The 27290-nt window shown below is 44.4% G+C and overlaps 1 protein-coding gene across 4 annotated transcripts in view; it reads right to left on the bottom strand.

Moving 5' to 3' along the window:
- OPTN (optineurin) overlaps positions 1–27290 on the bottom strand; it is a 543667-nt gene that overhangs the window by 339404 nt on the left and 176973 nt on the right. For all 4 annotated transcript variants that reach the window (XM_086919860.1, XM_086919852.1, XM_086919855.1 and 1 more), the window contains one exon: positions 26019–26083. In XM_086919860.1, coding sequence (XP_086775986.1) covers positions 26019–26083 — 65 coding nt within the window. The remainder of the gene's footprint in view (positions 1–26018; positions 26084–27290) is intronic.

Genomic DNA, 27290 nt, shown 5'->3' on the forward strand with positions numbered 1-27290 from the left:
GAAGTTTTTAATCTTTTACTTCGCAACTCTGGGGCTACTCACTCGGCCGATCACTTGCTAGATCCAATCATTTCTAATCTACCTTATGATTGCTCCCAAAGGGCCCGCCCATTAGAATGGTCTGACCATTTTGCGGTACACTTCATGTTACCTTTGTCTTCACCCAATTCTAAGCCCTGTGTCGGTAAGAGCAAGCCTTCCTAACGGTGGGACAAGCTTAATATGGTGGCATTTAATCAACATCTTAGTGAATCTATTCAGATTCTGGAAAGCTCTGGATCAGAATCTAATGCTGCAGTTTCCCAGTGGCTAATGGATGCTGTAATTGCATCCTCTCCTCCTTTATCTAATAACCACAGATCCCTTCATCCTCCTGCACCTTGGTTCACTGAAGATTTAAAATTACAACGAGCCAAGTGCAAGGCTTTGGAAAGAAAATGGAGGCTTTCCTACTCTACCCCTAGTAAGGTGGCTTATAAAGTTGCATTAAAAAGCTACCATGTTACCTGTAAATTGGCCAAGGCCACCTTTACGGCATCCTCGATTACCCAGGCACAGAACTGTCCACAGACTCTTTTTGCAGTGGTGAAGAAGCTAACGGGAGCAGACACGGTACCTTCTTCTCCGGCTTTGGATAAACCACAGTGTGATGCCATCGCAGATTTTTTTATCTCTAAGGTGGAGCGTATTCATGAATCCTTGAATACTTCTCCGCCACTTGCTGATTCCCTACCAGTGGCTACTTTTAGCAGTCCTCTCCCTCCCCCTTCAATGTATATTCACGACTGGCTTCTGTTTGATGACATCACTTTCTCCTCGTGCCTGAACAGTATTAGGTCAGGCTCCCCTCGGGACCCTGTTCCTATGAAAATTCTAAAACTGTTGGACCTCGAGCCATAGAGAGTCCTAATGAAACTCCTAAATACATCTCTCACAGAGTCTCTGGTGGCACAAGAGTGGAAGCATGCCATGGTTGTTCCCCTGCTGAAAAAGACCGGTGCGGACACCTCTGACTTAGCCAATTTCAGGCCCATATCCCTGCTGCCTGCATGTTCTAAAATCTTGGAACGACATGTGAACACTTAGCTTAATTCATTTGTCGAGAACGTGGGATATCTTCATCCGTCCCAATCCGGGTTTCGCGCACACTACTCCACTGAGTCCGCTCTCCTCGGGGTGACGGAGAGGCTTCGGCACGGTATCGATTGCGGGGAGACCTTTGCACTCATCCTTCTGGATTGGAGTGCAGCGTTCGATACCGTGTCTCGTTCCATTCTTCTTGATTCTCTCTGCTCCCTTGGTGTCGCTGGATCTGCGCTGGCCTGGATTGCCTCCTTTTTAGGCGAGCGCACCTTTCAGGTGTTTTCGACAGAAGCTGAATCTGCTGTCTATTCATCGGCATACGGCGTCCCCCAGGGGTCGATTCTCAGCCCTCTGCTGTTTAATATCTACATCAGACCCCTTGCTACTATTGTGGAGGACGCCGGGTTGACAATCTATTCGTATGCCGACGACACGAAGATCGTGTTCTCTCTTTCCAGCAGTGAGGGCCATGAGGTCTCTGCCTTGAAATCTGGCCTGTCGCGCGTTGCTGCTTGGATGCACGACCATCTGCTCAAGCTCAACGGTGACAAGACCGAGGTTGTTATCCTGGGCAAGAATAAAGATCTGTGGGGCCCTCGGCATTGGCCCAGTGATATGGGTCCTCTGCCGAAGCCAGCCCCCGTTGCCCGCAACCTAGGTTTTCTCATAGACGATAGGCTCTCTATGAGACAGCAGGTAACAAAGGTCACTGCAATCTGTTATTCCACCTTAAGATGGTTGCAGAAGATCCCGTGGATGCTGCCTTGCTCTACTCGGAGAACTGTCGTTCAGGCTCTTGTGATTTCTCGTATTGATTATGGGAATGTGCTCTATCTTGGGGCCGATAAGGCCACTATAAATAAGCTTCAAGTGGTGCAAAACTCAGCAGCTCGTTTATTGTGGCATGTACCTCGGAGATCCTCCGCAGCTCAGGCTCTGCGTGACCTTCATTGGCTTAAAGTCCCGAACCATGTAAAATTTAAAACCTTATGCCTCCTTTTTAAAATCAGGCAGGGTTCTGCCCCTAAATACCTGCAGAACCTGGTTCAAGTCTATAAGCCTGGTCGGACTTTAAGATCTTCCACTAGTGGCGATTTCTTTGTTCCCAGAATTAAACTGGCTAAAATGGGCGGTCGCTCGTTTTCTTATCTTGGCCCAAAGATGTGGAATGCTCTTCCGCCGGCGTTGAAAGCCGAGACTGATCTTCTCCCTTTTCGTAAAAAACTGAAGACCCTTTTGTTCAATTAATTTCCCTGCACTGCTTGTTCCGTTTGGGCCTTCTGCTTGTTTTCTTTCTTTTATCTATCTCTGGCGCCGGGAAACCCACTATGGGTAGCTGCGCGCAATATAAGTTTAAATAAATAAATAAAATAAATAAATAAATACACTCAATGACTAAATCAGAGACCAATGGTTTATAACAAAATTACTTTGTTACTTTTATTACTAGAACCAAAGAAACGTAGTTGCAGGTAAGTACAGTTTTCAAACTAGCAATAATTTTCAATGCAGTATATGAATACTTAGTGCAGGGCTTCAGTTCAGCAAGATAAATACAGTTTTTAGAAATATCAGTACTTTGTAGACAAGAAAAAATGTACACTCAAATGAGCAATGTTATCATTTGGGAAAAATACAATTTCACAGGTAAGTACTTAACTCACAAACCCGGTCTTCTAGGTTTTAGGTCAACAAAGGGCAAGGTTCAAGAGAGCACTAAGACAGCACTGTCAGCCGCACTAGAGTGGCTGGGTGCAGAGGTGAAATTTGGAGTCTGGTGGCCAATGTTAACCAATGGAGATGGGGGGCACTCAAAGGCAAGGCAACTACGAAAATTGCAAAAAGGGGAGGGGAGAGGGGTAACCAATCAAAAATGGGCACTTTCCATCAAGCATGACTAGTTCTGGAAATGTCATTTGGAGAAAGAAAATGAGTCAAACAAAATAAGTTTCATGAAGAAATAAGAGTTTGAAAGAAAGAGGTGGCTGACAGGGCTGCCAACTGCATAAGGACTGGGTTGAGTCATGGTGTGCTACAGTTTCCCAATGCCGATAGTTCAACTCTTGGGGTCTTTATCTGGCGACAGGTTGGGCCTCCTTGAGGCTCTTGTTAGACTTCCTCCTTCATGGCTCCTCGCAATTGATAAATGTTCTTTACAGCATCCTGAGCATGATGGGCCTGGGCTTTGGTCCTGCTTCATGGCGGCCCTTTCCTGACACAGGAGGGTCGCTGGTTAGCTCTGCAGATGGACAGCGCCCTTCACTTTGGCTCCCACGGGTATATGGGGTTGCCGACAGGCGCAACAGCTCTTACTTCATGGTGTCCGCCACCTAACGTATGAAGTTTGCTGACTGGTGCTGCACTAGGGCTATGGCCTTAGTTCACGTTCCCCCCATCAAGCCCCCCCCGCCATACAGAGGTCGCAGACTGAAGCAGCAGCAAAGGTCCCAAACGGAATGAACATCTCACACTTAGCTCACTGGGATCCACGCGACATGATGCCAGTTGGGCCTTACTTCCTCCAGGCGCTCTCCTCCACCTCAAATGACTTGACAGGCAGGAAGAAAGCAGTAGCTCCAGGCTCACAGCTAGCTAGGAGTTTTGACTCCAGGGTCATGGCCTCTTGCCCAGCAAGGAGACTAGCAGATTGTAGTGTTGAGTCCTGGTTTCAGCAGCAATACGTCTTGGTGATCTTTCCTCTGAATGAATAGTGTTATTGAACAAAGGGTGGGACTCATGGTGTGGAACCCCCATTATAGTCCAGATCCAGAAACAAATTTGGTTAAGGACCAGATTTAGAGCTTGGAGGACAGGATATCAGTCACAACAGTGACAGATATCCCATCCGCCGAAATATAAATCCATAGGATATAAGATTTTTATTTCAGTGGACGTGATGTCCGTCCTCGTTGTGGCACAGTAACCCATCTGCCAATATCTAAATCAGGCCCTCAGTGTCTAATCCTTTGAAATTCGGGTTATGGGTGTCAGCTGGGTTATGGGTGCTCTCCTATTTCCACTGCTCTTTGTCAAAGGGGCATTCTACCACAGCAGGAATGGCTCCAGATCTAATTGACTCACAAAACAGTTCAAGGGTGTAACTGGTGACTGCATCTGTCTGTAGGCCTCTTTTGAAATATGTATTGTGAGTCCTCCTATATGATTCAGCCTTCGGTCGTTGTGCGAATCTAAACCCAAGGGCCCCCCGTCCAAGAAAGAGCAAATGGGTTTCCAGTTCATAGTATAATAATCAATTATATACGTATTTAGTTATTCACTACACATATATCGAACCTTGCTGCATGCAATAATCACTTCGTAACTAAGTTTTGACAATCAGTGTCTTCAATGCCTTTTTACAATATCGTTCTTACATGCTACTCTTCATAGTCCCAATCAGAAGTCTCTTACTGCTATTTGCATAATACTTAAATGCACAATGTCCGCAATCAAAGTCTAAACAGAGACTGGCACCTCTCACCTTGCCGCTCACTTACTTAGTCCGTATTCCAACACTACCATTACCCGGACTGGTCACTCCGTATCACAAGGCCCCCCCTCCTACTCCTTACCAACCGGGGCCTCACGGAGCGTGTTGTCTCCACCTCTGTAACTCGTGGACACTGACTGAATACCTTTTAAATCGCGCGGCCGATCGCATGTTAACACTACCAACGCGAGAGTTTGGCCACCTACTTGGGTTGGGACCCAAACCAGACCCACAACGTGAGCTGCTCATAACTCGCCGCAAAACATTAAAAATGATTAAAATTTGTTTTCTTCTTGGTGTAATTTTCCTATTTATGAATTAATTTCATTGTACGGCTGATATGGAACCTCTCCTCTCAAAAAACTGGGGAGGAACGGTTATTCAAAATTATGTTATATTTTGATCTCAATAAAGTGTCAAAAAACACCACAATGTCCAACCCACTCTCATACATCTATCAAATTCGGTACAATTTTACATAGTGGCAACTTAATCCAGTTTCAAATATCTCTATGATATCGGTGAGATTTATTTTATCAATAAAGTTGTTTAATACATATTGGAATTTCACCAAAAGCTGGAACAAGGCTGTGTAAAGCCTGTATACCTCCTCTTACCAATACCAAGGCTGTTTTGAAAAATAGTCTCAATGTGGGGTGCTACAATTATTTATACTGATTACAAATGGAACAAAGAGTGTTTTTTGCCCACCCTGTTCCACTCTATAAGCTCATTCAACCCATTTTGGTCACTCTTTTCTTGGAAAATCCACTGCGCTTCTTTGGACAGGAGTATCCTTTCAATGTTTTGTGGGTTACCAATTACTTTCTCGAGTACCACCCATGTAAAACTGTGCTTCATTGTATGACAATGTTGTACTAATCTAGTTGTCAACTTCCCTGCCTTTATAGTACTTGGATGCTCCTGTATCCTCATCTTAATTTTTCTGGAGGTGAGCCCTATATACTGTAGGCCACATTCACATTGTAACTTGTAAACCACATTTGTGATATTACAGTTACTAAAGTGGATGAGAAACCACTCACTTCCAGATGGTAAGACAACACTTGTGGTCTTCTTAGTGAGAGGGCATACCGAACATGATCTGCAGTGGAAATGACCCTTTGGAATAGTACTCTCCCTAGTTTTTTGTGCAGGTGGTATTCAAGTGTGGACCAATTTGTCCTTGAGGTTACTAGATCTTTTAAACGCAAACCTGGGCCGAGGCATCTTGAAATCATTATTTGATAACAGAGACCAATGTCTGCGGATCAATTGTATGATCTTTGTTGCTAGGGGCTCATATGTCATAATGACTGGGACACATTCATATTTTACTTTTGCGTTTTTCTCCAAGAGCACACTCCGGGGAGTGTTGAGTGCCCTCTTCATAGCATCTTTTATTGTTTTTGCTGGAAACTTCCTCTCATGGAGTTTCATACTTAATTCCTGGGGTTGCTCCATATACACCTCAGTAGAGTAGCAATTCCTGTGGTACCGCAGGAATAGCCCCACTGGGAGATTATCCTTCAGTGCCCTCGGGTGGTAGGAATCATACAGTAAAAGTGAATTCCTGTCAGTTGGTTTCTGATGGACATGTGTATTCAATGACTCCCCATTTGCTTCAATGTCCAGATCCAAATATACTACAGTGTTGTGACTGTATGACCATTTGAATCGGCGACTGGGATCCTGATGGTTTAACCAGTTTAGGAATTCCAAAAGACCTTCTTCATGTACCGACCAGATGCAAAGCACGTCGTCTATATACCTCTTCAAGAGGCGGAGATGCCTCTGGAAGGGAGTGGTGGTTTGATAGACGACGTGCTCCTCAAACTGCCCGACATAGATGCATGCCAGGCTGGGCGCCATAGTGGCGCCCATGGAAGTGCCAGTGGTTTGCAAGAAAAGTTTGTTTTTATACCAAAAATAGTTCCGAGTTAAGGCCAGTTCAACACATTGCATGACAAAGGTTTGAGGAACGTCATAGAACCACTCCTGTTCCCCCAGAGCTCGAGCTGCTGCCACCAGTGTAGCATCTTGGGGTATACAAGAGTAGAGGGATTCTATGTCGATGGTGACTAAAAGTTCATGTTCCTGATCAAACTGCATATCACCCAGGATGTTTAGGATCTCTGTGGTGTCTTTCACAAATGATTTTTGATTGACAACTGACTCACAGAGAAAGAAATCCGCAAATTGCGACAATGGTTCTAACACCGAATGAATCCCAGATACGTTTGGTCGACCCGGGGGAGGGCACGTGGGCTTGTGAATTTTTGGGAGTATATAGAACGCAAGAGTCCTCAGATTATCATTCACCAGGAACTCCGCCTCCATAACTGTATTCCACTTCCTTTCTTTAGCTACACTCACCATTTCACTTATAGTTTTGAGAAGTTCTTGAGTCCGGTCACGACTCAGGGGCTGGTAGTTGGCGCGTACCTCCAAGAGTAATGACCTCAGCATCGTAATCTTTAGAGTTTAAGACAACCACCACCCCACCCTTGTCTGCCGATTTTATTGTGAGGGAGTGGTTATTCTGCAAGCTTTTTACTGCGTTCTATATACTCCCGAAAATTCACAAGCCCTCGCGCCCTCCCCCCGGACGACCAATCGTACCAGGGATTCAGTCTGTGTTAGACCCATTGTCGCACTTTGACAACTGACTCACGGAGAGAAAAATCCGCAATCAAAAATAATTTGTTAAAGACACCACAGAGATCCTAAAGAGTCCCTCCACCATTTTTTTAGTGGATTGAGAGGAGAGGTTCCATATCAGCCATACAATTAAATGAATTCATAAATAAGAGAATTTCACCAAGTAGAAAACAAGTTTTAATAATTTTTAATGTTTTGCGGCGAGTTATGAGCAGCTCGCGTTGTGGGTCCCAACCCAAGATGGCGGCCAAACTCTCGAGGCACTTGGTTTTAGATTCACACAACGACCGAAGGCGTAATCATAAAGGAGAACTCACATGAGGAGCCTTTTCCTTTTTATTCGTTCCTCGGAGCCGGTAGAAGACACAGTGGCTGATTGAGGGTAAATATGACGTGTATAACAGAACCTCAGGAATTGAGCAGTGATTTCTTGACACAGTGTGTATTTTCAAATGTATTTTTAATTGTTTTTGACAGTCTACTTGAACGGTGTGTCCAACTTTGGTGCTGTGGCGAAGTGTCTGGCCCTGAAGAATTTGCCTAAAACGGTCCTGGCAATGAAACATGTTGGCATTTGGTAATGGTGTGCATGAATAGCAGCCTGCCTTGCTTTTTAATTTGATAGGTTTCACTAAGTGAAGAATAAAGTGGTTGTGATAGGAGTGCACCTATCAATTTTAAACACCTTTTGTCACAACGTGAAGTGTGATCCTTGTCACTTCACTGCCCTTACAATTTCTTTAATTTTTTTATTTTGGACACTGTTTCTTTTGGGCAAAATGTCGCCGATGAGAAAAGGAATATGCTACTTACCAGTATGCATCTGTTCTTGGCATGTAGGGCTGCTGACATTCATATCTGTGCATAGATTGCTGCCTAGTGTTGGGTCCGGATGATTGCACATTGTTGTCCTGGAAGAGTCTTCGAAGTATCAAGAGATAGGTGGCTCCTACCCCGGACTACAGTGCGCATGGGCATCCTCTCCATCCTCAGATTATTTTTCGCCATTGTGGCAGGGATGGAGTATGATACAGTAAGTATGTCCATGCGATAGAATAATTCTGAGTGCTACAGCTGCGACAGGCACCGGGGAGGAGGGTGGGCGATATGAATGTCAGCAGCCCTACATGCCAAGAACAGATGCATACTGGTAAGTAGCATATTCCGTTCGAGGCATGTGGGCTGCTGAATTCATATCTGTGCATAGAATGTATAGCAGTCTCCCTCTTAGCTGTGGTTGCCCGTGCCAGCTGCAGCTGCCTGAAAAAGAGTAGAGTACAGCCTGTCCTACAGCTGCTTGGAGTGTACATCTACGCAGTAGTGTTTGGTAAATGTATGTATGGTAGTCCATGTGGCTGCTCTACATATGTCTTCTAGAGGAATGTTTCCCAGGAAAGCCATGGATGCCCCTAACTTGCGTGTGGAATGCGCCCTTGGGGGAACTGTTAATGTGCGTTTAGCTTTCTGATAACAAATTTGAATGCACTTAACAATCCATCTGGCTATACCTGATTTTGAAATGGGGTTGCCTTTGTGCTGTGGTGAAAAGGAAACAAACAGTTGTTTAGTTTTCCTGAAAGGTTTCGTTCTGTCTATATAGTACAGGAGAGCTCCCTTAACATCCAGGATATGTAGAGTTCTTTCTGCCACTGAATCTGGATTTGGGAAGAACACTGGCAGTTCGATAGTTTGATTGATGTGAAACTGGGAGACCACCTTCGGCATAAATTTAGGGTTTGTACGCAGCACTACCCTATTTGCATGAATTTGTATTAATGGTTCCTGAATAGTTAGGGCTGTGTAACTCACTGACTCTCCTAAGTGAGGTAATCGCCACTAAGAACGCCACTTTCCACATTAGGAATTGAATCTCACACGAGTGTAGAGGTTCGAAAGGTGGGCCCATTAGTCTGGTTAGAACCACGTTCAGGTTCCAGACAGGCGAAGGTGGGTGTCTTGGAGGAATCACTCGTTTGAGTCCTTCCATAAAAGCTTTAATAGCAGGTACTCTGAAGAGTGAAAGGTGTTGCCTGTTCTGAAGATAAGCTGCCACTGCAGCCAAATGTATGCGTATGGAACTGTAGGCTAGATTGCATCTATGTAAATGTAACAGGTAACATATGATGTTTTGAGTGGATGCATATAGCGGATTTATGTTGTGATTGGTACAATAGATGACAAATCGTTTCCACTTTGCCGCATAGCATGCTCTGGTTGTAGGTCTTCTTGCCTCTTTGATAATATCCATACAGTCAGGAGGCAAGTTCAGGTAACCAAACTCTATGACCTCAGGAGCGAGATCGCAAGGTTCAACTGTTGCGGATCTGGGTGCTGAATGTCTCCATGGCTCTGCGTTAAAAGACTGGGTGTTAGGCACAGCCTTTGATGAGGCACCACGGAAAGTTCTAGGAACGTGGTGTACCATGGTTGCCTCGCCCACGTTGGAGCAACTAGGATGAGTGTCATGGAGTGTTGTTGCATTTTGCGTGCCACTAGTGGTATGAGCGGGGCTGGGGGAAAAGCGTACGCAAACCTGCCTGACCAGTTCATCCATATCGCATTGCCCTGAGACTGCGGATGTGGAAACCTGGCGGCGAAGTTTTGGCATTTTGCGTTTTCCCTTGTGGCGAACAGGTCTATCTCTGGGTGACCCCACTGTTGGAAGTACGGTTGCAGCACTGAGGGATGTATCTCCCACTCGTGCATCTGGTGGCTGTGTCTGCTAAACATGTCCGCCATCTGGTTGTCTTTGCCTGGGAGGTGTTCCGCCATGAGGAATATGTTCCTTTGAATGGCCCACTTCCACATGCTTTGCGCTAGGTGTGACAACTGTGGAGAGTCTGTCCCTCCCTGCTTCTGTATGTAGTACATGACAGTGATGTTGTCCGTCCGGATCAACATGACTTTGTTGCACAAATGCACCTTGAACGCCTTCATTGCCATGAAGATTGCCATCAGTTCCAATAGGTTGATATGCATCTTCCTTTGCTGTGTCGTCGATAATCCCTGCTCTGTGTAATGGAGGACATGCGCTCCCCAGCCCAGGAGAGATGCGTCCGTCGTCAGCACTATTTGTGGCACAGGCTCTTGGAACGGTCGTCCCGTGCAAAGGTTTTGTGGGTTCCACCAATGCAGAGAGTGATATGCGCGACCGGTCACCAACACTAGGTCTTTTGATTGTCCCTGAGCCTGGTTCCACTGCCGTGCTAAGCACTCCTGAAGCGGACGCATGTGTAGTCTCACGTGAGGTACTATGAAGATGCAGGAGGCCATCATGCCTATTAACTGCATAAACACCCGTGGTGGGAGCGAGTGTTGAGGTCTGAATTTTTTAATCAGTAAATGGATGCTGTTGATTCTTGCTGAGTTTGGCTGTGCCTTTGCTGCCAGAGTGTCTATCGTCGCTCCCAGGAACTGTTGTACGTGGGCGGGTTGAAGATGAGACTTTGGGTAGTTTAATGAGAATCCGAAGCTGTGTAGGAGGTGAATGGTGCGGGACATGTGGCTGGCACATTGCTGGCTGACTTCGCTTGGATAAGCCAGTCGTCCAGATATGGGTAGACGTGAATATGCTGTCTCTGTAGGTGTGCAGCCACTGTCGCCAGGCACTTGGTAAACACCCTGGGGGCTGTTGTCACCCAGAAAGGCAGAACCTTGAACTGGTAGTGCTGATTCTGTATGGTAAACCTGAGATATTTCCTGTGTGCCGGATGTATCGGTATGTGGAAATAGGCGTCTTTTAGGTCTAGTATTGTGAGGAAATCTCCCTGACTGAGTAATGGTAGAACCTGCTGTAATGTGAGCATGTGAAAATGTTCTGACAAGATGTACTGGTTGAGGGGCCTGAGGTCCAGTATTGGCCTGAGAGACCCGTCCTTTTTGGGAATTAAGAAGTACAGCGAGTATACCCCTGTACCGTGTTGTTCTATAGGTACGAGTTCTATGGCCCCTTTCTGCAGCATGCTGATTACTTCTTGCTGCAATAAGTGTATGTGCTCTGCGGACATAGGACGGTGTCTTGGGGGTATGTTGGGTGGAGTGGAGGTTAGCTCTAGACAATAGCTGTACTGAATAAGTTGTCTCACCCACCTGTCTGTGGTAATGCTCTCCCAGACTGGCAGGAACTGTTGTAATCTCCCCCCGACCAGTGTTACATGGTCCGGGGGCAGTGACAAGACGTCACTGTTTATTATTGGCGGAGGATCTGGTGTTGTTGTTCCCTCGTCCTCTGCCTTTGTGGCTGTTTCCACGGTATCCACCTCTATTGTTTTTATTATTGGTGGTCTGCGTGCTCCCTTTATTGTATGGACTTTGTTGTGATGCTTGGCCTCCCGTCGCTCCTCTGTTACTGGAGCGACGGAACCTCCCCTGAACTGTTGGGACTGCAAGGCACCCATAGACTTGTCTGTTTTGTGTCTTTTTTCATCTTTTCTAAGATTGTGGCCACATCAGGACCAAATAGAAAATCAGGGTTTACAGGCTGATTTAGTAATGTGGTAATACGATCACATTTACTATGCGACAGACCCAGGTCATGGTTCACATGCATGATCAGTGTTCACCCATGATCAAAAATTCTTACCAGGGGTCTGGATATCTATGCAACTGAGGGATACTACACGTACATCGCCATTCAGGGGACCTTCCCCTCTCAACTGTGGCTGAGGTTTTACAGAGATTCTGGTTCCTAAGATTACAAGTTGACACTCCAAAATGCTCACTGAGAAAGAGTGGTTTGTGCATAAAAAAGTAGAGAGATCCAGGACACCGAACAGTGAAAGAGTCAGACGGCGACAAGCTATGCAAAGTTAAGGGAGCACAAACTTCATAGTTAAATATATATTTAATATTATAATGCACCTTTGTCTTGAGTCTTAAATGCTGCTTATAAACGTATTTTGCAAAGTAGCAATTTCTATTGAGTTGAGAAATTGGAACACATTTTCCTCACTTTCTCTGATTATACCCTATTCTCACTGAGGGCGTAGAAAGAGTATGTAAGAAAGGTGAGAATTTAAATGTGTTGCATATATGCACAGCACGGTCTCTGGCAGAGCATAGGGATGTCTCTTACATGAGCCCACACCAGAGTGGAGGATAAAGAGCTACGTCATGCAGCAGCTTATGCCTTTTGGCCTCTGGGTGCTCCAGAAGGAAAATTAGGAAAACCAGAACTTTAACAATCCAGCCACAAACTGCTTAAGCAGGAAGAAGTGATCTCTACCATAGTGACACTGGAGGAGTTTCAATAACAGGGGATAAGATCACCATTGGCAAGGCCCAGCTAGTAGTCCAAGTCAGAAATGTTTTAGGTTAGGAGAATATTAGAACATGTCATGAGATGACAAGCGATTAATGACACTAATATAACTCATTGGCACCAATAAAACAAAATTAAGCCTCTGTGTGAGAAGGGTAACTTCATCAAAATAAAAAAAGAAATGACAAAGTAAATAACTTTCAAATTGCACATCATATCTCACAGTGGGGAAGAACATGGCCAACTACCAATCCTATGGTTGTAACTTGGTGCAGCATCGATTGCTGTACACCAAAGGAGAGAAGATGTAAGGAAAATCTTGGGAGACTCCTTCTGAAATACACGATCAGGCTCTTAACAAGTGGCAAGGCAACTGACCCGGTATTTCCCCTCCATCCAAAGCAGCGATACCCAAAGGATTGGTGATTCTGGGTGCAGTGGGTTACATTCGGTACATATGGAGCCAAATCATGGAACTCACACTGACTTGATATACCTACAACTCTGAAGTTCCCTTACTTGTGAAGTATTTTAATGCAGCCACTCTTACATGCCTGCAATGTATTTCACAGGGAGCTATCCTGTATTAATGTCCAAGATAAATAGGGAAATGAATCACAAAACCTACTCAATAAAATACTTGAGTATATTAAGGATGAAAAGTTCCCCTGCTCACACCCGAGGCATATTGAAAATTTCCCAGTTTGAAGTTTGGATGGTGGTGGCTCTTTATTAAGTTATGTCCTTAGACCCACAAAATTGAATGTTGTAGAAAGTGAAATCAAAGGACGTGATGTTATAGGATATGTGCCTGCAATGGGAGTCAACCGTGTAAAATAGGTTCAATATTTCATTACAAAATTAATTGCTACTGATATGCAGAATTGTATGGTAAGGAACTGAAATATTATTTGAAGGTTGGGAGAACCCATCCCAAATAATAATCACAATCCTTGTCAGGGAAAACTGCTAAAGTCAGTAAGATAAAATTGTGCTTGACCCTTTGGTAGCTTGGCACAAACCATTCAAGCCGCATTTAGAAGCAATGTGTAAAGTATTTATGCAGTACTCAAACAGCAATAAAGTGAAAACACAATACAGGAAAAATCAAACCAATTTTGAATCATAGAATACATTTTAATAAATTGTTACACTAAAATGACAAAGTTTGATGTTAAAAAAGTAGTCTTACAAAGTGTCTACCACGTTTACCTGGTCAGGGGTGAAATCATTAGTTAAGGCTGATCGCAATGGATCGTACATCTGATACAGGGACCAGGTTCATCCCGTTGGAAAGTATACATTTGGAAATTTTCATGAAGAAAAAGTGGTAGTAGGCGAGTCGTTGGTGGGGCAAGCTGCAGGCTGGATTCGAAGCTCACCTATATAACGGCAAGCTGCTGACGGTACTGTTGTTGATGAAGGCGGAATAGCTCTGTGGGGGAAATGTCCAAAGTCTGTGCCCAGGAAGTCGTTGACATCGGCAGGTTTCTGCTTGGTGTTTGTCCTGATGAAGCCCTCTACGTTCACACTTGAACCTTTTTTTGAAGTCAGATTTCCTTCAGAGCGGCAAAGCAGCAAACAAGGCCAACCAGCAAGTCGACGGCTGTGGCTTTGATGGCAATCCCCACCTCAGTTGATTCACCATACAGACAGTTGGCAAATAGACCTAGTTTTGCAGTTTGGACAGAAGGATTTTAATCTCTGGAAGCTTGGTGTGTCTCTGTAGCCCAAACAGGGGATCGGCCAACTGACCCTAGGAGTCATTTCTAAGGTCCTGAATTCAAGTCAAGCAGGTCTCGTCTTCCTTCAGGTCCCTCAGACAAAAGAGCAGTCAATTTTCTGATTCTCTACAGATACAGGCGAGCTTCTAAGGAGAGGTCTGTGGGGTCTACTTTAATGCCCAGTGCCAACCTGTGGGTGGTGGGCAAGCTTTTGTCCCCCCCAAAACCAGTTGTGGCTCTTCATCTACCCTCTACTGCATTTGGCACTAACCTGACAAGGGAGACAAAGGGGAGGCAGGTCTAAGTGTGGGCTTCATCTGCCAGTGATAAGGCAAGCATCCTTTGAAGCTCAGGAAGGGACTGGGGACATACACCTCCTGCCCACCCCAGGCCATCTCACCACAGGAGGAGCCCCACATAACCACTACTAGAACCTTTTGTTCACTGTCTGAGAGCAATACACATTTCACCACAGAGGGACCAGTCAGGTGACAGCTGGACAATGGCAGGAAAACCTTTGGTTTGGGCAGGGAAATGGCAACTTTCCAAAAGTGAAATTTCCAAAACAGTAATATAAAGTCCGACTTCGCATTAAGTTAGATTTTAAAATACTATTACAATGAGTCCTTGGACCATTTTTCTAGTTACTCCCAAACAGATTTCACACTTATTAAACACGATAGTGTACACCATTGATAATCTATGGGAGAGCCAGCCTTGCCACAGTGAAAAACAACTTTGTAGGTTTTTCACTGCCAGGACATGTAAAACATAAATTATATATTTCCTATTTTTTAAATGCCAGAAGCCCTGCCCTATGGGTATTTAGGGCCTACCTTATGGAAGACTTATAAGTAATAGAAAGGAAGGTTTAGCCTGGCAAAAGGTTGAAATGGCAGTTTTAAAACAAAACTGTACACTCAGGCTGCATTGGCAGGCCTGGAAACATGTTTTACAGTGCTACTTTAGAGGGTGGCACAATGTGTGCTGCAGCCCAGTAGAAGTATTTAATTTACAGACCAAGGGTACATGTAGCACCATATACTAGGCACATTCAAGTAAATTAAACATGCCAATTAGGTATATGCCAATTTTACCTTGTTAGAACTAGAGAACCACAACAAGGGCCTGGCACTTTGGGAGTCAGGAACACGTTGAGCTTCATGAGCTGTTGGAAGCCTGTTAAGTCCCTGAGGCTCAGATCGAGAGGCAGACTAGCCCTTTGAGTCCCTCTGGGGTCCTGGGTTCAAGATGGGTTTCAGGTCCAGTTCTTCCTCTACAGGCAAGAGGCAGCAGGTCGGCACAGCAAGGCAGCAGTTCCTTCAGAGTGGCAGTCCTTTCAGCAGCACAGCAGTCCTTCAGAGTGGCAGAGTATCCACAGGTCCAGAGATATACTCAAGTGGTGGTGGTAGAGGTCCAGTACTTATACCTAGTTGAGACTTTGAAGTAATGGTAGACTTCAAAGACAGGCCTTTGAAGTACAAGGAGGTCCAGTCCTGGCCTTCCAAGCATGGCTCCAAGCTGGCTGAAGTTACGATGCAGGGTTGTTACATCCTTTGTGTGGGGACAGGACAAAGCCTATTCAGTTAGGCTCCTCCCTCTATCCTGCCGGTATAGTCCATCAGGTCACACCTAAGCTCCCATTGTGTGTGGCTGTGTAGGGGGAATACACAAAGCCTGGTTGTCACCCACCCCAGACGTGATCAGAGACAGGCAGCAAGCATCAAATGGCTAAAGTAAGAAAATGCGAACTTTATAAAAGTGGAATTTTCAGAACTGAAACTTAAAATCCGACTTCAACATAAGTTAGAATTTTAAATTAGGATTCCAGAGACACCAGACTTAGGGGGTTATCTGTTCCCAATTGGAAATTACACTAATAAAATGTAATAAGGTAATCCCAATGCTATCTTATAGGAGAGAGAGAGAGACCTTGCAGCAGTGAAAAACGAATTTACGAATGTTTAACCACGAGGACAGGGAAAACTTAAAAGTACATGTCCTGCCTTTTAAATACATTGCACCCCGCCCTCACAGAAGGTTTCAGCCCTAAAAAAGGTTAATTTTGCCAGGTCAACATGGCAGTGTAAACTGCACACACAAGCTCTGCAATGGCATGCCTGAGACATGGTTAAAGGCAGTGGCTGCTTGCAGAAATAAATAAAACTACCTTGCACTCGCTGCATCGCCGAGTTGGCGATGCAGTGAGTGCAAGGTAAATAGTTGTATTTATTTATTTACTTTACTCGTGGCCTCCGTATGTCTGACTCCACTACCCCCCACCCTGCCCCTCCCCCGCCTCACCGCCCACAGCACTCCCTTTGCAAACCACCACTGGTTAAAGGCCAACTTAAGTTGGTGGCACAATCAATACTGCAAGCCCACTAGTATCATTTAATTTACAGGCACCGGGTACAGGGAGGACGCATTTACTAGTGACTTATAAGTAAATTAAATATGCCATCACACAGAGCACCAGAACTTTGTGCACTTTATCACTTCTAACCAGTGTAAGAGTCCTAATACCAGCAAAACCGAGGTCAGATAAGGGGAGGAGGAAGGCAAAAAGTTGTGGGGGTAGGGCAGACCATCCTAAGGCTGTCAGTTCTAATAGGGAGCACAATCACTTTACCACTAGCTAGCAGGAGCAATGTGCGTAGGGCCTAATAACAAAAAAGGAAAATGCTACTTACCAGTATGCATCTGTTCTTGGCATGTAGAGCTGCAGAGTAGTACACTACACATTAGATTACAATCTGGTGTTGGGCTCGGATGGTTGCACCTTGTTGTTGTCTTCGAAGAAGTCTTTGTAGTCACGAGATAGGGGACTCCTCCCTGGACGACAGTGCGCATGGGCATCACCTCTATCCTTAGATTGTTTTTCGCCATGATGGGAAACAATGGAGCTAGTAGAACAGAAAGATGTCCATGTGTGTATATCTAAGTAAGATAGTACTGGAACAGAAACAGGTTCCGGGGCGAGTACTACTCTGCAGCTCTACATGCCAAGAACAGATGCATACTGGTAAGTAGCATTTTCCGTTCGAGGCATATGAGCTGCAGATAGTACACTATGCATAGACTGTACAGCAGTATCTCCCCTAGCGGTGGTCACCTGTATCTGCTGCAGTAGTTTGTTGCTTGGCTTGCACGTCAACACAATAGTGTTTAGTGAAGGTGTGTGTTGTAGACCAAGATGCTGCTTTATATATGTCTTCTAGGGGGATGTTCCATAAGAATGCCTTAAAAGCCGATAGTTTACGTGTTAAATGCGCCCTAGGGGGAACTGTTTATGTGCGTTTTGCTTTTTGGTAGCATATTTGTATACATTTAACAATCCACCTTGCAATCCCAGCTTTAGAATTGCGATTCCCTTTATGCGGTTGAGAGAAAGCTACAAATAATTGTTTTGTTTTTTAAAAGTTTTTAGTTCTGCCAATGTAATAAAGTAGGGGTCTTTTGACGTCTAGTGTGTGAAGAGCTCTCTCTGCTACGGAGTCTGGGTTTTGAAAAAACGCTGGTAATTCTACTGATTGGTTAAGATGAAAAGCAAAGATGACTTTAAGAAGGAATTTTGGATTTGTCCTGAGAACTACCTTGTTACGATGTATTTGTAAGAAGGGTTCTTGAACGGCTAAAGCCTGGATTTCACTTACTTTTCTAAGCGAGGGGATTGAGATAAGGAAAGCTACTTTCCATGTGAGGAATTGAAGTTCACACTTACGTCAAGGTTCATATGGGGGTCCCAGGAGCCTAGTGAGCACAAGGTTGAGATTCCGCACCAGAGAGGGTGATAATCTAGGAGAGATGATTCTTTTAAGGCCTTCCATAAATACCATAATTTCTGGCACTTTAAAAAGTGACAAGTGTTGTCTATTTTGTAAGTAAGCGGCAAGTGCTGCTAGATGTAGACGTATAGATGAGTATGCTAAATTACATCTTTGCAAGTGTAGCAAATAGCAAATAATGTTCTGGATGGATGTATCCAGTGGATTGATATGATTGTTAGTGCAGTAAATGGCACATCTTTTCCATTTTACAGCATAGCAAGCTCTGGTTGTATGTTGCCTGGCTTCTTTAATGATGTTCATACAGTCCGGCGGAAGGTTAAGGTAACCGAACTCTAGGACTTTCTGAGCCAGATTGCTAGATTCAGCTGAGTTGGATCGGGTGTTTTATTTCTCCATGGTTCTGCGTTAGTAGTGATTGAGAAAGTTTCTGGTGTGGGACTAGTAAGAGTTCCAACAGTGGGGTAAACCCTGGCTGACGTGCCCATATGGGAGCCACTAGGATCAACTTTAGAGACTGTTGCCGTAGCTTGTGTACCTCTAGTGGAATTAGTGGGAGTGACGGAAAAGCGTACGCAAATCTGCCTGACCAGTTCATCCATATCGCATTGCCATTGGACAGCGGGTATGGAAGCCTGGCGGTGAAGGTTGGGCATTTTGCGTTTTCGTGTGTGGCAAACAGATCTATGTCTGGTTGGCCCCACATTTGGAAAAATGGTAGAAGAACTTGTGGATGTAGTTCCCTTTTCGTGAATCTGTTGTGTCTGTCGACTTAACACATCCGCAATCTGATTGTGAACTCCTGGAAGATGTTCTGCAATGAGGTATATATTTTGTGGAATGCCCCACCTCCAAATGTTCTGTGTGAGCTGGGACAGCTGCAGTGAATGTGAGCCTTCTTGTTTTTGTATGTAATACATGGCTATCATGTTGGCCGTCCGGATGAGGACAGCCTTGTTCTGTAAATAGAGTTGGAATGATTTTAGTGCTAGGAATATTGCTAATAATTCCATATGATTAATATGACGCACTTTCTGTTGAGTGGTCCATTTGTCTTGAGTGGTGTGATTGAGGAGATGGGCTCCCCATCCTGTGAGTGATGCATCTGTTGTTAGAACGATCTGTGGAACTGGCTCGATGAACGTCCTCCCCTTGGATAAGTTTGTTGTGTTCCACCACTGCAGAGAGCGGTGTGTGTGGCTGTCCACCAACATCAGATCTGTAAGTTGTCTTTGAGCCTGATTCCACTGAAGTGCTAGACATTCCTGTAAGGGACGCATGTGAAGTCCTGCATATGGTACAATAAAGATGCAAGATGCCATCATGCCTATTAGCTGCATGAAAACTCTGGCTGGGAGAGAGTGTTGTGTTTGAAATTTGGCTACCAGTGTCTGTATGCTGGCTATCCTGATTGGATTGGGATATGCTAGAGCTGTAGAAGTGTTTATTGTGACCCCTAGATATTGCTTTATCTGAGCGGGCTCGAGATGCGACTTGGTGTAGTTGATTGTGAATCCCAAGTCGTGGAGTGTTTGTACGGTTTGGTGAGTGTGTTGAACACACTGGTTGGATGATCTGGCTTTTATTAGCCAGTCGTCTAGATACGGGAAGAACATGAATATGTTGCCTTCGGAGGTGTGCTGCTACCACTGCCAGGCATTTGATAAACACTCTGGGTGTGGTGGTTACCCCAAATGAAAGGACTTTGAACTGATAGTGATGTCCGTCTACCATGAACTTTAGATACTTCCTGGGCGAAGGATGTACTGGAATGTGGAAGAATGCACCCTTGAGATCTAGTGTGGCAAGGAAGTCTCCTTGTTGGAGCAGTGGGAACACTTGTTGGAGAGTGATCATGTGAAAATGATCTATGTTTACATACAGATTGAGGGGTCTGAGATAGAGTATTGGTCTTAGAGTCCCATCCTTTTTGGGTATTAGGAAATACAGGACATAGACTCCTGTTCCTTGATGGAGCCAGGGGATTGGCTCTATGGCTTGCTTTTGAAGCAGCAAGAGAACTTCTTGTTTTAATAGCGTAAGATGTTCTGTGGACATGGGAAGCTGCTTGGGTGGTATGTTGGGTGGGTGGGGGGGGGGGGGCGGGGGAATAGCTGTAAGTTCTAGGCAGTAACCATGTTGGATATTCTGTCTTACACACTTGTATGTTGTGATGGAATTTAAGACAGGTAGGAACTGTGATAATCTTTCCCCGACTGGAGTGGAATGGCCTGGAGGAAGTGGACGGAAGTCACTGTTTAGAGGCAGGGGAGGTGCGAGTGTTATTGTTACCTCGTCCTCTGCCTTTGTTATTATTTCCCCTATAAACTCCTCTAAAATATCCTCTGTTGGAGGATGTTTGAGTGGAAGTCTTAAAGGAGGATGAAGTGTCTGTATTGATATTTTTTGAGGCTCCTCTGTAAAAGGAGCAACAAAAGGAACCACATGTTTGTGGAGACTATAAGGCTCCCCTGGACTTTGCAGTCTCTGTGTCCTTTTTCATTTTTTCAAGAGTTGTGTCATCAGCCGGTCCAAAAAGGTGTTCCTGATTGAACCGCTGAATTCAAATTGTTGTCTGGACCTCTTGCTTAAAGCCTGAAATGCCTAGCCAGGCATGTCGTCTAAGCAGTACACTGGTGTTAATAAAACTTGAAGCAATGTCTGCTGCTTCAAGTGCACATGTAATTGAGGCATTTGTTATCAATTTTCCCTCTTGAATGAGGTCATTTGCTTGGGCTTTATATTGGTCTGTCAAATGCTGTAATAGGGTCTCTAACTAAGTGTAGGGTGCCCTATCATATCTAGCCAGTAATGCCTGAGTATTAGCTATGCGCCAGTGATTGGCGGCTTGCACCGCTACCCTTTTGCCTGATGCTTTTAGCAGTTTGGATTCTTTATCTGGGGGTGGTGCATCCCCTGATGTCTGTGAGTTAGCACGCTTCTTAGCATTAGACACTACTAGTGAGTCTAAAGGCAGCTGCCCTTTATTATAGACTGGGTCTTCTGGGGCAGGTCTATATTTTTTATCAATTCTAGGATTACAAATCCTGGCTTTTACCGGATCTTTAAATACCTTAGGGGCATGTTTAATGACCCCTTTGATAATTTTTACTGCTCTTTGGGACTGTTCAACCGTGCCGAAAAAGAAATCCTCTTCTGGTGTGTCTAAGTGCATAGCTACACCATGAAAAATTGCAGCTCTTTTAATGAGTTGGCCAAAACCAATATTATCATCAAAGGGAGAAGGTTTTGTTGGGTATGGCTGTGGGTTTGGGAGGTTTATGGGGTCTATTGGGTCATTAAAGTCCCAGCCATCCTGTGGTACAGGTTGTGGATCTGTGAACGGATCCATAGGGTAACCTCTAAATCATATCATCATTATTTTGTGGTCGTGTATGTGGTGGAGAAGGTACAGGCTGTGGTGTAGCTGGTTTAAGGAGAGGAAGTAGATTAGAAGGGTGTACAGGAGAAAAAGAATGTATAGGTGAAGTGACACAGGCCTTCTTTACAGGAGTATGTGGTTTCTTGCTGTTGGATGGGACAGCTATAACATGTCCTGTTTTGGGATCACTGAGGATTTTCTTCAGTTTAGGTTTGACAGGATCTGGATGAAACAGTTCCTCTTCCTCGATAACCGCTTTCGGCGCCGTTTTTTTCCGTTTCCGAGCGTGGTTTAATCTTGTGGTCTTTGGCCTTCGGAGGCGTGGAAGAATCCTATAGCACTGTTTTGGGTTCCAAAGACCGGTTTCGGAGCCGGATCGTGATGTTTAGGCTTGGAAGTGTTCAAAGCAGTTGTATCACTAGGCTTGTTCGGTGCCGGTTTGTCTTTCAGCGCTGACTGAATCAAAACCGGTTTCGGAGTCATGTGTCCTTTTGGCTTTGGTATCGAAGGCGCCTGTGGGACCATCACATGTGGTTTACTCAGTACCGAGGTACCGGAAGGCTTATACTTTTTCTTCGGAGCCGGGCTCGAAGGCGGGGCTCCGAAGCATGTTTTCAGTCGAGACTGGGGCCCGCAGGCGAAGTCTTAACCAGTGCCTTTTGTGATGGTGGGGTTGGGGCAGGGGGCCCGCAGGCAAAGTCTTGACCAGTGCCTTTTGTGATGGTGGGTCGGGGCAGGGGCAGTGGTACTCACTCATTGACCAGGAGTAATGGGGCATCTGAGTCGTCTGTCTCTGACATGATTTAGAGTTCTTCGGAATCTTCTTCAGGGACATCTGGGCCTTCATTGAAGATGTCCACTGGTTGTGGAGCTGATCTCTGCGCATGATGTGTTGTCGAGCCCGGCGATCACGAATAGTCTTCTTCGATCGAAAAGAGGTGCAGGCTTAGCAGCTGGACTCGTCGTGTTCCGGCGAGAGAGACCGGTTACAGACCTTATGATGGTCGCTGTGTGGGAATTTTGCACCACATTGGGGGCATTTCTTGAACGGTGACCTTTCCATGAGCTGTAGGCCCAGTGGCGTCGATAGGCCCCAGATCCATAACCGGAATCGAATAGATAAAGGTTGCGTCAAAGTTTAGATAGGATTTTGAAGATTTATAGATGTTTTGCGTGTCGAAAAAGGTATTAAAACTAGGTTTCGAATCGGTGCGCAAAAAGTTGCATCCGAACCCAATGGCGGTAAAAAAACAATCTAAGGATGGAGTGGATGCCCATGCGCACTATCGTCTAAGGGGGTAGTCACCTATCTTGTGACTACAAAGACTTCTTCCAAGACAACAACAAGGTGCAGCCATCCGAGCCCAACACCAGATGGCGATCTAATGCATAGTGTTCTATCTGAGGCTCATATGCCTCAAACAAAAGGTTTATCAAAAGAAAGCACAAATCTGACTCTCTCCTAGAAGGGAAAATTTGCAGCATTTACCAATAAAATAATGTCATAAAATAAACACATAGACTAAGTCAGTCAGTCTTGCCTTGCTAATACTTTGTGGACAAAACTATTGTCTTTGTCAATGAGGGATGCTTTTAAAATGCACTAGCATTGGCAAAGTGTAGAAAGATGGCTACTGTGGTATCTCTTCACCACAATGGTTATCTTGAAAGTATAAGAAACAGACTTCAAGATTTGCAGTAACTGTTATTGGCAAGTGTAATTTAAAAGAATCCAACATTGGCAAAGCCAATACCGAGGGTCCTCTTGGAGCTGTTGCAAGGAGTGAGAGTGGAAGGGAGAGCAGGCTGGGTATAAGGAATGCCAAGAGTCGCAGGAAAGTGCTGCGGAACAAAATCCAGGGCTTCAAAATGCTGCCATCCAGCACGTAGAGCACAGCAAAAGTGTTAAGTGCATTGCCAGCCAGTATTGTGGGACAGGTTGCGAGAGGGGAGATGGTTTGGGGAGGTTCGGGGAGCAAGAGAATGAGCATAAAAGGAACTAGAATGCATTCACGTGAGTTGCTAAATAAGAAATGAAACATGGAAGAAAAAAAGGAGAAGTAGTTCTCCATGACATCAGCAGTAGAAGGCTGCACCTCGTCCAATCAAAAGCAAGGATGTAGAGGAAATGCTCCAGATATGGGGCATCACATATGTCCCAGTAAATCTGGGGCTGCAGCAATAACCCTCAACCATCAGTACTCCATGGGCGAAATCAAATCCACAGATCACAGAGACCTCATCATAGTGCTTGCATACCCACCACCAGAAACTATTTTGAAGAGACCTCTACGCTCAGTAACCACAGCAAAATCTGTTGTAGTCAGCGTTCCACTGAACTGGCCCACTATGGACCCAACTAACCCCATTAACTACTTCTTGGTCTCAAGTCTATTCATCTAACAAATTATGAAACATTTCTCCCTAGAATCAACTTGATCCCCTTTGAGTCCCTTCAGTTGTTGCAGCAGGTCTCTAACTTTATCACTAAGACATCACATCCATCTAGTGATCTGTATTCCGCTTTCATCACAGTCAACCTTTGATTCATGAACACTCTCCCCAGTGCATAAATAGCTACAGAACAGCACATACCTGGCTATCCTCTTATTTCTCAAACCACTCAATCGCTAGCTCGTGGTGTTCCAAGAATTCAGTCTTTGGCATCCTCCTCTTCTTTTAATAAAGCAACTCTTCCAGTAAAATCACCTTATTTGGTCTTTCCTACAACCTACTGTTGTGACCACGAAGATAGTTTGCTTTGCCACGTTCTCCCACCCTACACATAAGTTAAATTCACAGACTGTCTTAGAGTCATCTTCCTCTTGTTAAACTCTGCAAAACACTAAACAAGACCTGGAAGCCCATTATCCATTGCAGCTACATCTTTATCATTCACTTTTTCATCCCCCTAAAACATTGTTTCTGGCCCTGGTCTCCACATCCGCACCCCAATAAAACTGCTGCACTTTGTATGGCAAAAACCACCCACTTTCAGATTACAGATTCAGACATCAGACTGGTAACACCAATCTATGTTAAGAGTTCAGACAGCAATAATGATCCGCACTCAAATATCAACTTTAAATATATGTTTGAAAATGTAGTTATTTTGCCCTCAGCACCCAAAAGTCTGACCTTCCCATCTACTGAGTAGAACTGAACACTAATGCTCTTTAAAACTCATCCCCGCACTCTTTCAGACTATGTAAATGCCAACTGGTGCATTCTTCTATACAGTCTCTGATTACATCTGGACACAATTTCTATTAGGAAATAAACATTTTGTAAACTAAGGAGCATATAGCATGGGAGATATTCTGATGTTTTAGTATATAGACCTGAGTAGTGAATCTCCACTATGGCAGGTCTGACTGGCTTCATAACACTACTATCACTACCAGAATAGCCATCAACATCTACATCCAGCAAACAGGACGCACTTTAGACAGTTTCAGGAAACTTCTTTTCTCAAAAAGGAGGGTCTTGATGCACAAATCCTTTTTGTAGATTCAGACCCCTGAAATTCCAAAATCACAGGGGTTGTAGCTGCAAAAGCCAATTTTTACACTGAGGCCAAACATGAGAGTGGTGCTTCCTCCTATTTACGAGTTGCTGAGGTACGCATTAAATGGTTTGTGAATGCAATAGTGGTTACTAACCACTGATCAATTACCGACCCCAAGTTCGATTGGTAACTGTGGGCAAGCTATCCTAGGGATAACTCCCCCTTTGGATATTGTTTCGGGGGAACAAGAAGCACCTGTGCATTTATTGGATACTGGCGGTTTTTAAAATGTTTCTCGTTTGGGAATGGTAAATGCAGGGGCAGAGACCTACTGTCCTATGCAGGCTTCCATTCCTACATTCAAAGCTAATCATAAGGGTTACCAAATTGCCACCTGCTTAATATTCATTAGGTAGGTCGTTCTGGGACCCCCAGTGCATGGGCAATTTATGATGCGACCTGTTATCAAATAGCTCACACTGCAAACTGCTCATCTATTTGCAAATCAGTAATGTGGTAATTGCATATCCTCTTCGTGATTCTGCCACCCAATCTACTGCACAAATACGTGAAAAGATAAAGAATGGTCATGGTGATTTCCTGGTCTATTCGGTGTAAAGAGAGTTATTTTTACTATGTGACAGTTTTGCAGGAATGTTAGTGCAGACAAGGTCAGAAAACTAAACAGAACAATGGTCAATACAAGTTGTGTCCAGAAGACAAAAAATGCTCTGCAGTTAAACACTGGGATGCAGTTCTGCATGACTTCGACAAACCCATTGAGAGCGTGGAATCCTGGGGAGACTTGAGGATAAAGATACTGCAGTCAGTGATTCTGCAATACCGACGTTGAAGCCTGGGTGCAAGTACAAAGCAAATCACATGGGTTTAGCTGGAAATAACGATCTTTGCCATGATAAAACATCGTCTTTAAGCTAAAGATATAATTTCCAATCCTACCCCACAATAGCACTGTTCAACAAGCTGTGAAAGAAAGGAACCATAGCCAACAATGATTTAGGATTTGGACACGAAAAACTAAAGCTCTTACGTTAAAACTCCAGACAATCTCGTACTGCTCAAACATATAGCTATGTCTGATAATACAGATTATACACTTACATGCATGTTGCCACGTCATTTCCTTTAACATCTTCGTTTGTTTTCAATTCTGCATTCTCCTCTACCTGAGAGATTGAGAGCAAATCAGTAAGTAACATGTTTGAGCCAGCATTAACGATGATATCACTAATAAGCACACCTAAAACACTGCATGCATCGCTTTAGACCCAGATTGCGTTTCAAGACATGTACTATTTAAAGTAACATTCATTGAGAAACATGGAAGGTACACCCCTACCACTGTGCAACACTTCACATTCCACACTCCATACAACTTCTTCGAAGTACAGGTGTAGAGTAAGTTGAGCATCATATCAAGTGAGACTAATGGGGTATCTGGCCACTGCAAAAACATATATCTGAATTACCAACTGGTAACCCCAAACAGCAGCATCGGGGACTTGCATGATGCGCAGCAAAGGTATGTGTTTGTGTGTGTGTGTGTGTGATCCAGTGAAGTATAATTGTTTAATGCCACTCTCCTGTAACAATACATGATTCAGCATCTTGTACAGCCGAAAATGAAATATTGGCTGTTTGGTTGAACACTACAGAGTTGCTTCAACACTATGAATGAACAGGATAGAACTGTATACATTTTACTAACAACATTATGGATGAGTGTGATTATGGCAGATTCTTATCTCTTTTTATCTTATCTTACCAATCCTAAGAATCCTCGGCTGACTGGATCTTTTTATCTGCTGAGAAGTGTAAAGGGGAGAAAACCAATACATTCACCACCAACAGTACAGACCAATCAACTTTGACTCGGGAAGAACCACTGACTCCGACTTACAATTTAGGGGTTTTATTACAAAGCCAAATATAATTGAACATACAAGCACCTCATGACGAGGTTGAAGAAATACATGGGCACTAATACAAAGTTAATTCTACGAACTAGTCTAATTCTGTGTAGCATTAAAAGGATAAACAGTTCTACAAAGATTAAACAAGCTACAACTGCTCCAATATCCAAGTCAGTCTTCATCAGTCATTACAGAAAGGAAAAATAATCAGTTAATCCTGTTCCTACACTAACACTAAGGTGACATTCCTACTTAGCATTTCTCCCAGGCATGATCGAGAAAAAGGTGTCAGCTCGTGAAGACTTCCTAAGAAGTACACTCATGTTCGAAGGGTCAGTAGCCAAAGCTAAGATCTGATGGGATATAATAATCAATCCGTACTCCTACACTCCTAAAGGCTCTCTGCTCCCTCTTCCCTCGGTGTACTATCCCTAATACAAAATGATCATTTAGTAGAACA

This window comes from Lissotriton vulgaris, chromosome 1_1, assembly GCF_964263255.1.
Source record: "Lissotriton vulgaris chromosome 1_1, aLisVul1.2, whole genome shotgun sequence".
Taxonomy (NCBI): Eukaryota; Metazoa; Chordata; class Amphibia; order Caudata; family Salamandridae; genus Lissotriton; species Lissotriton vulgaris.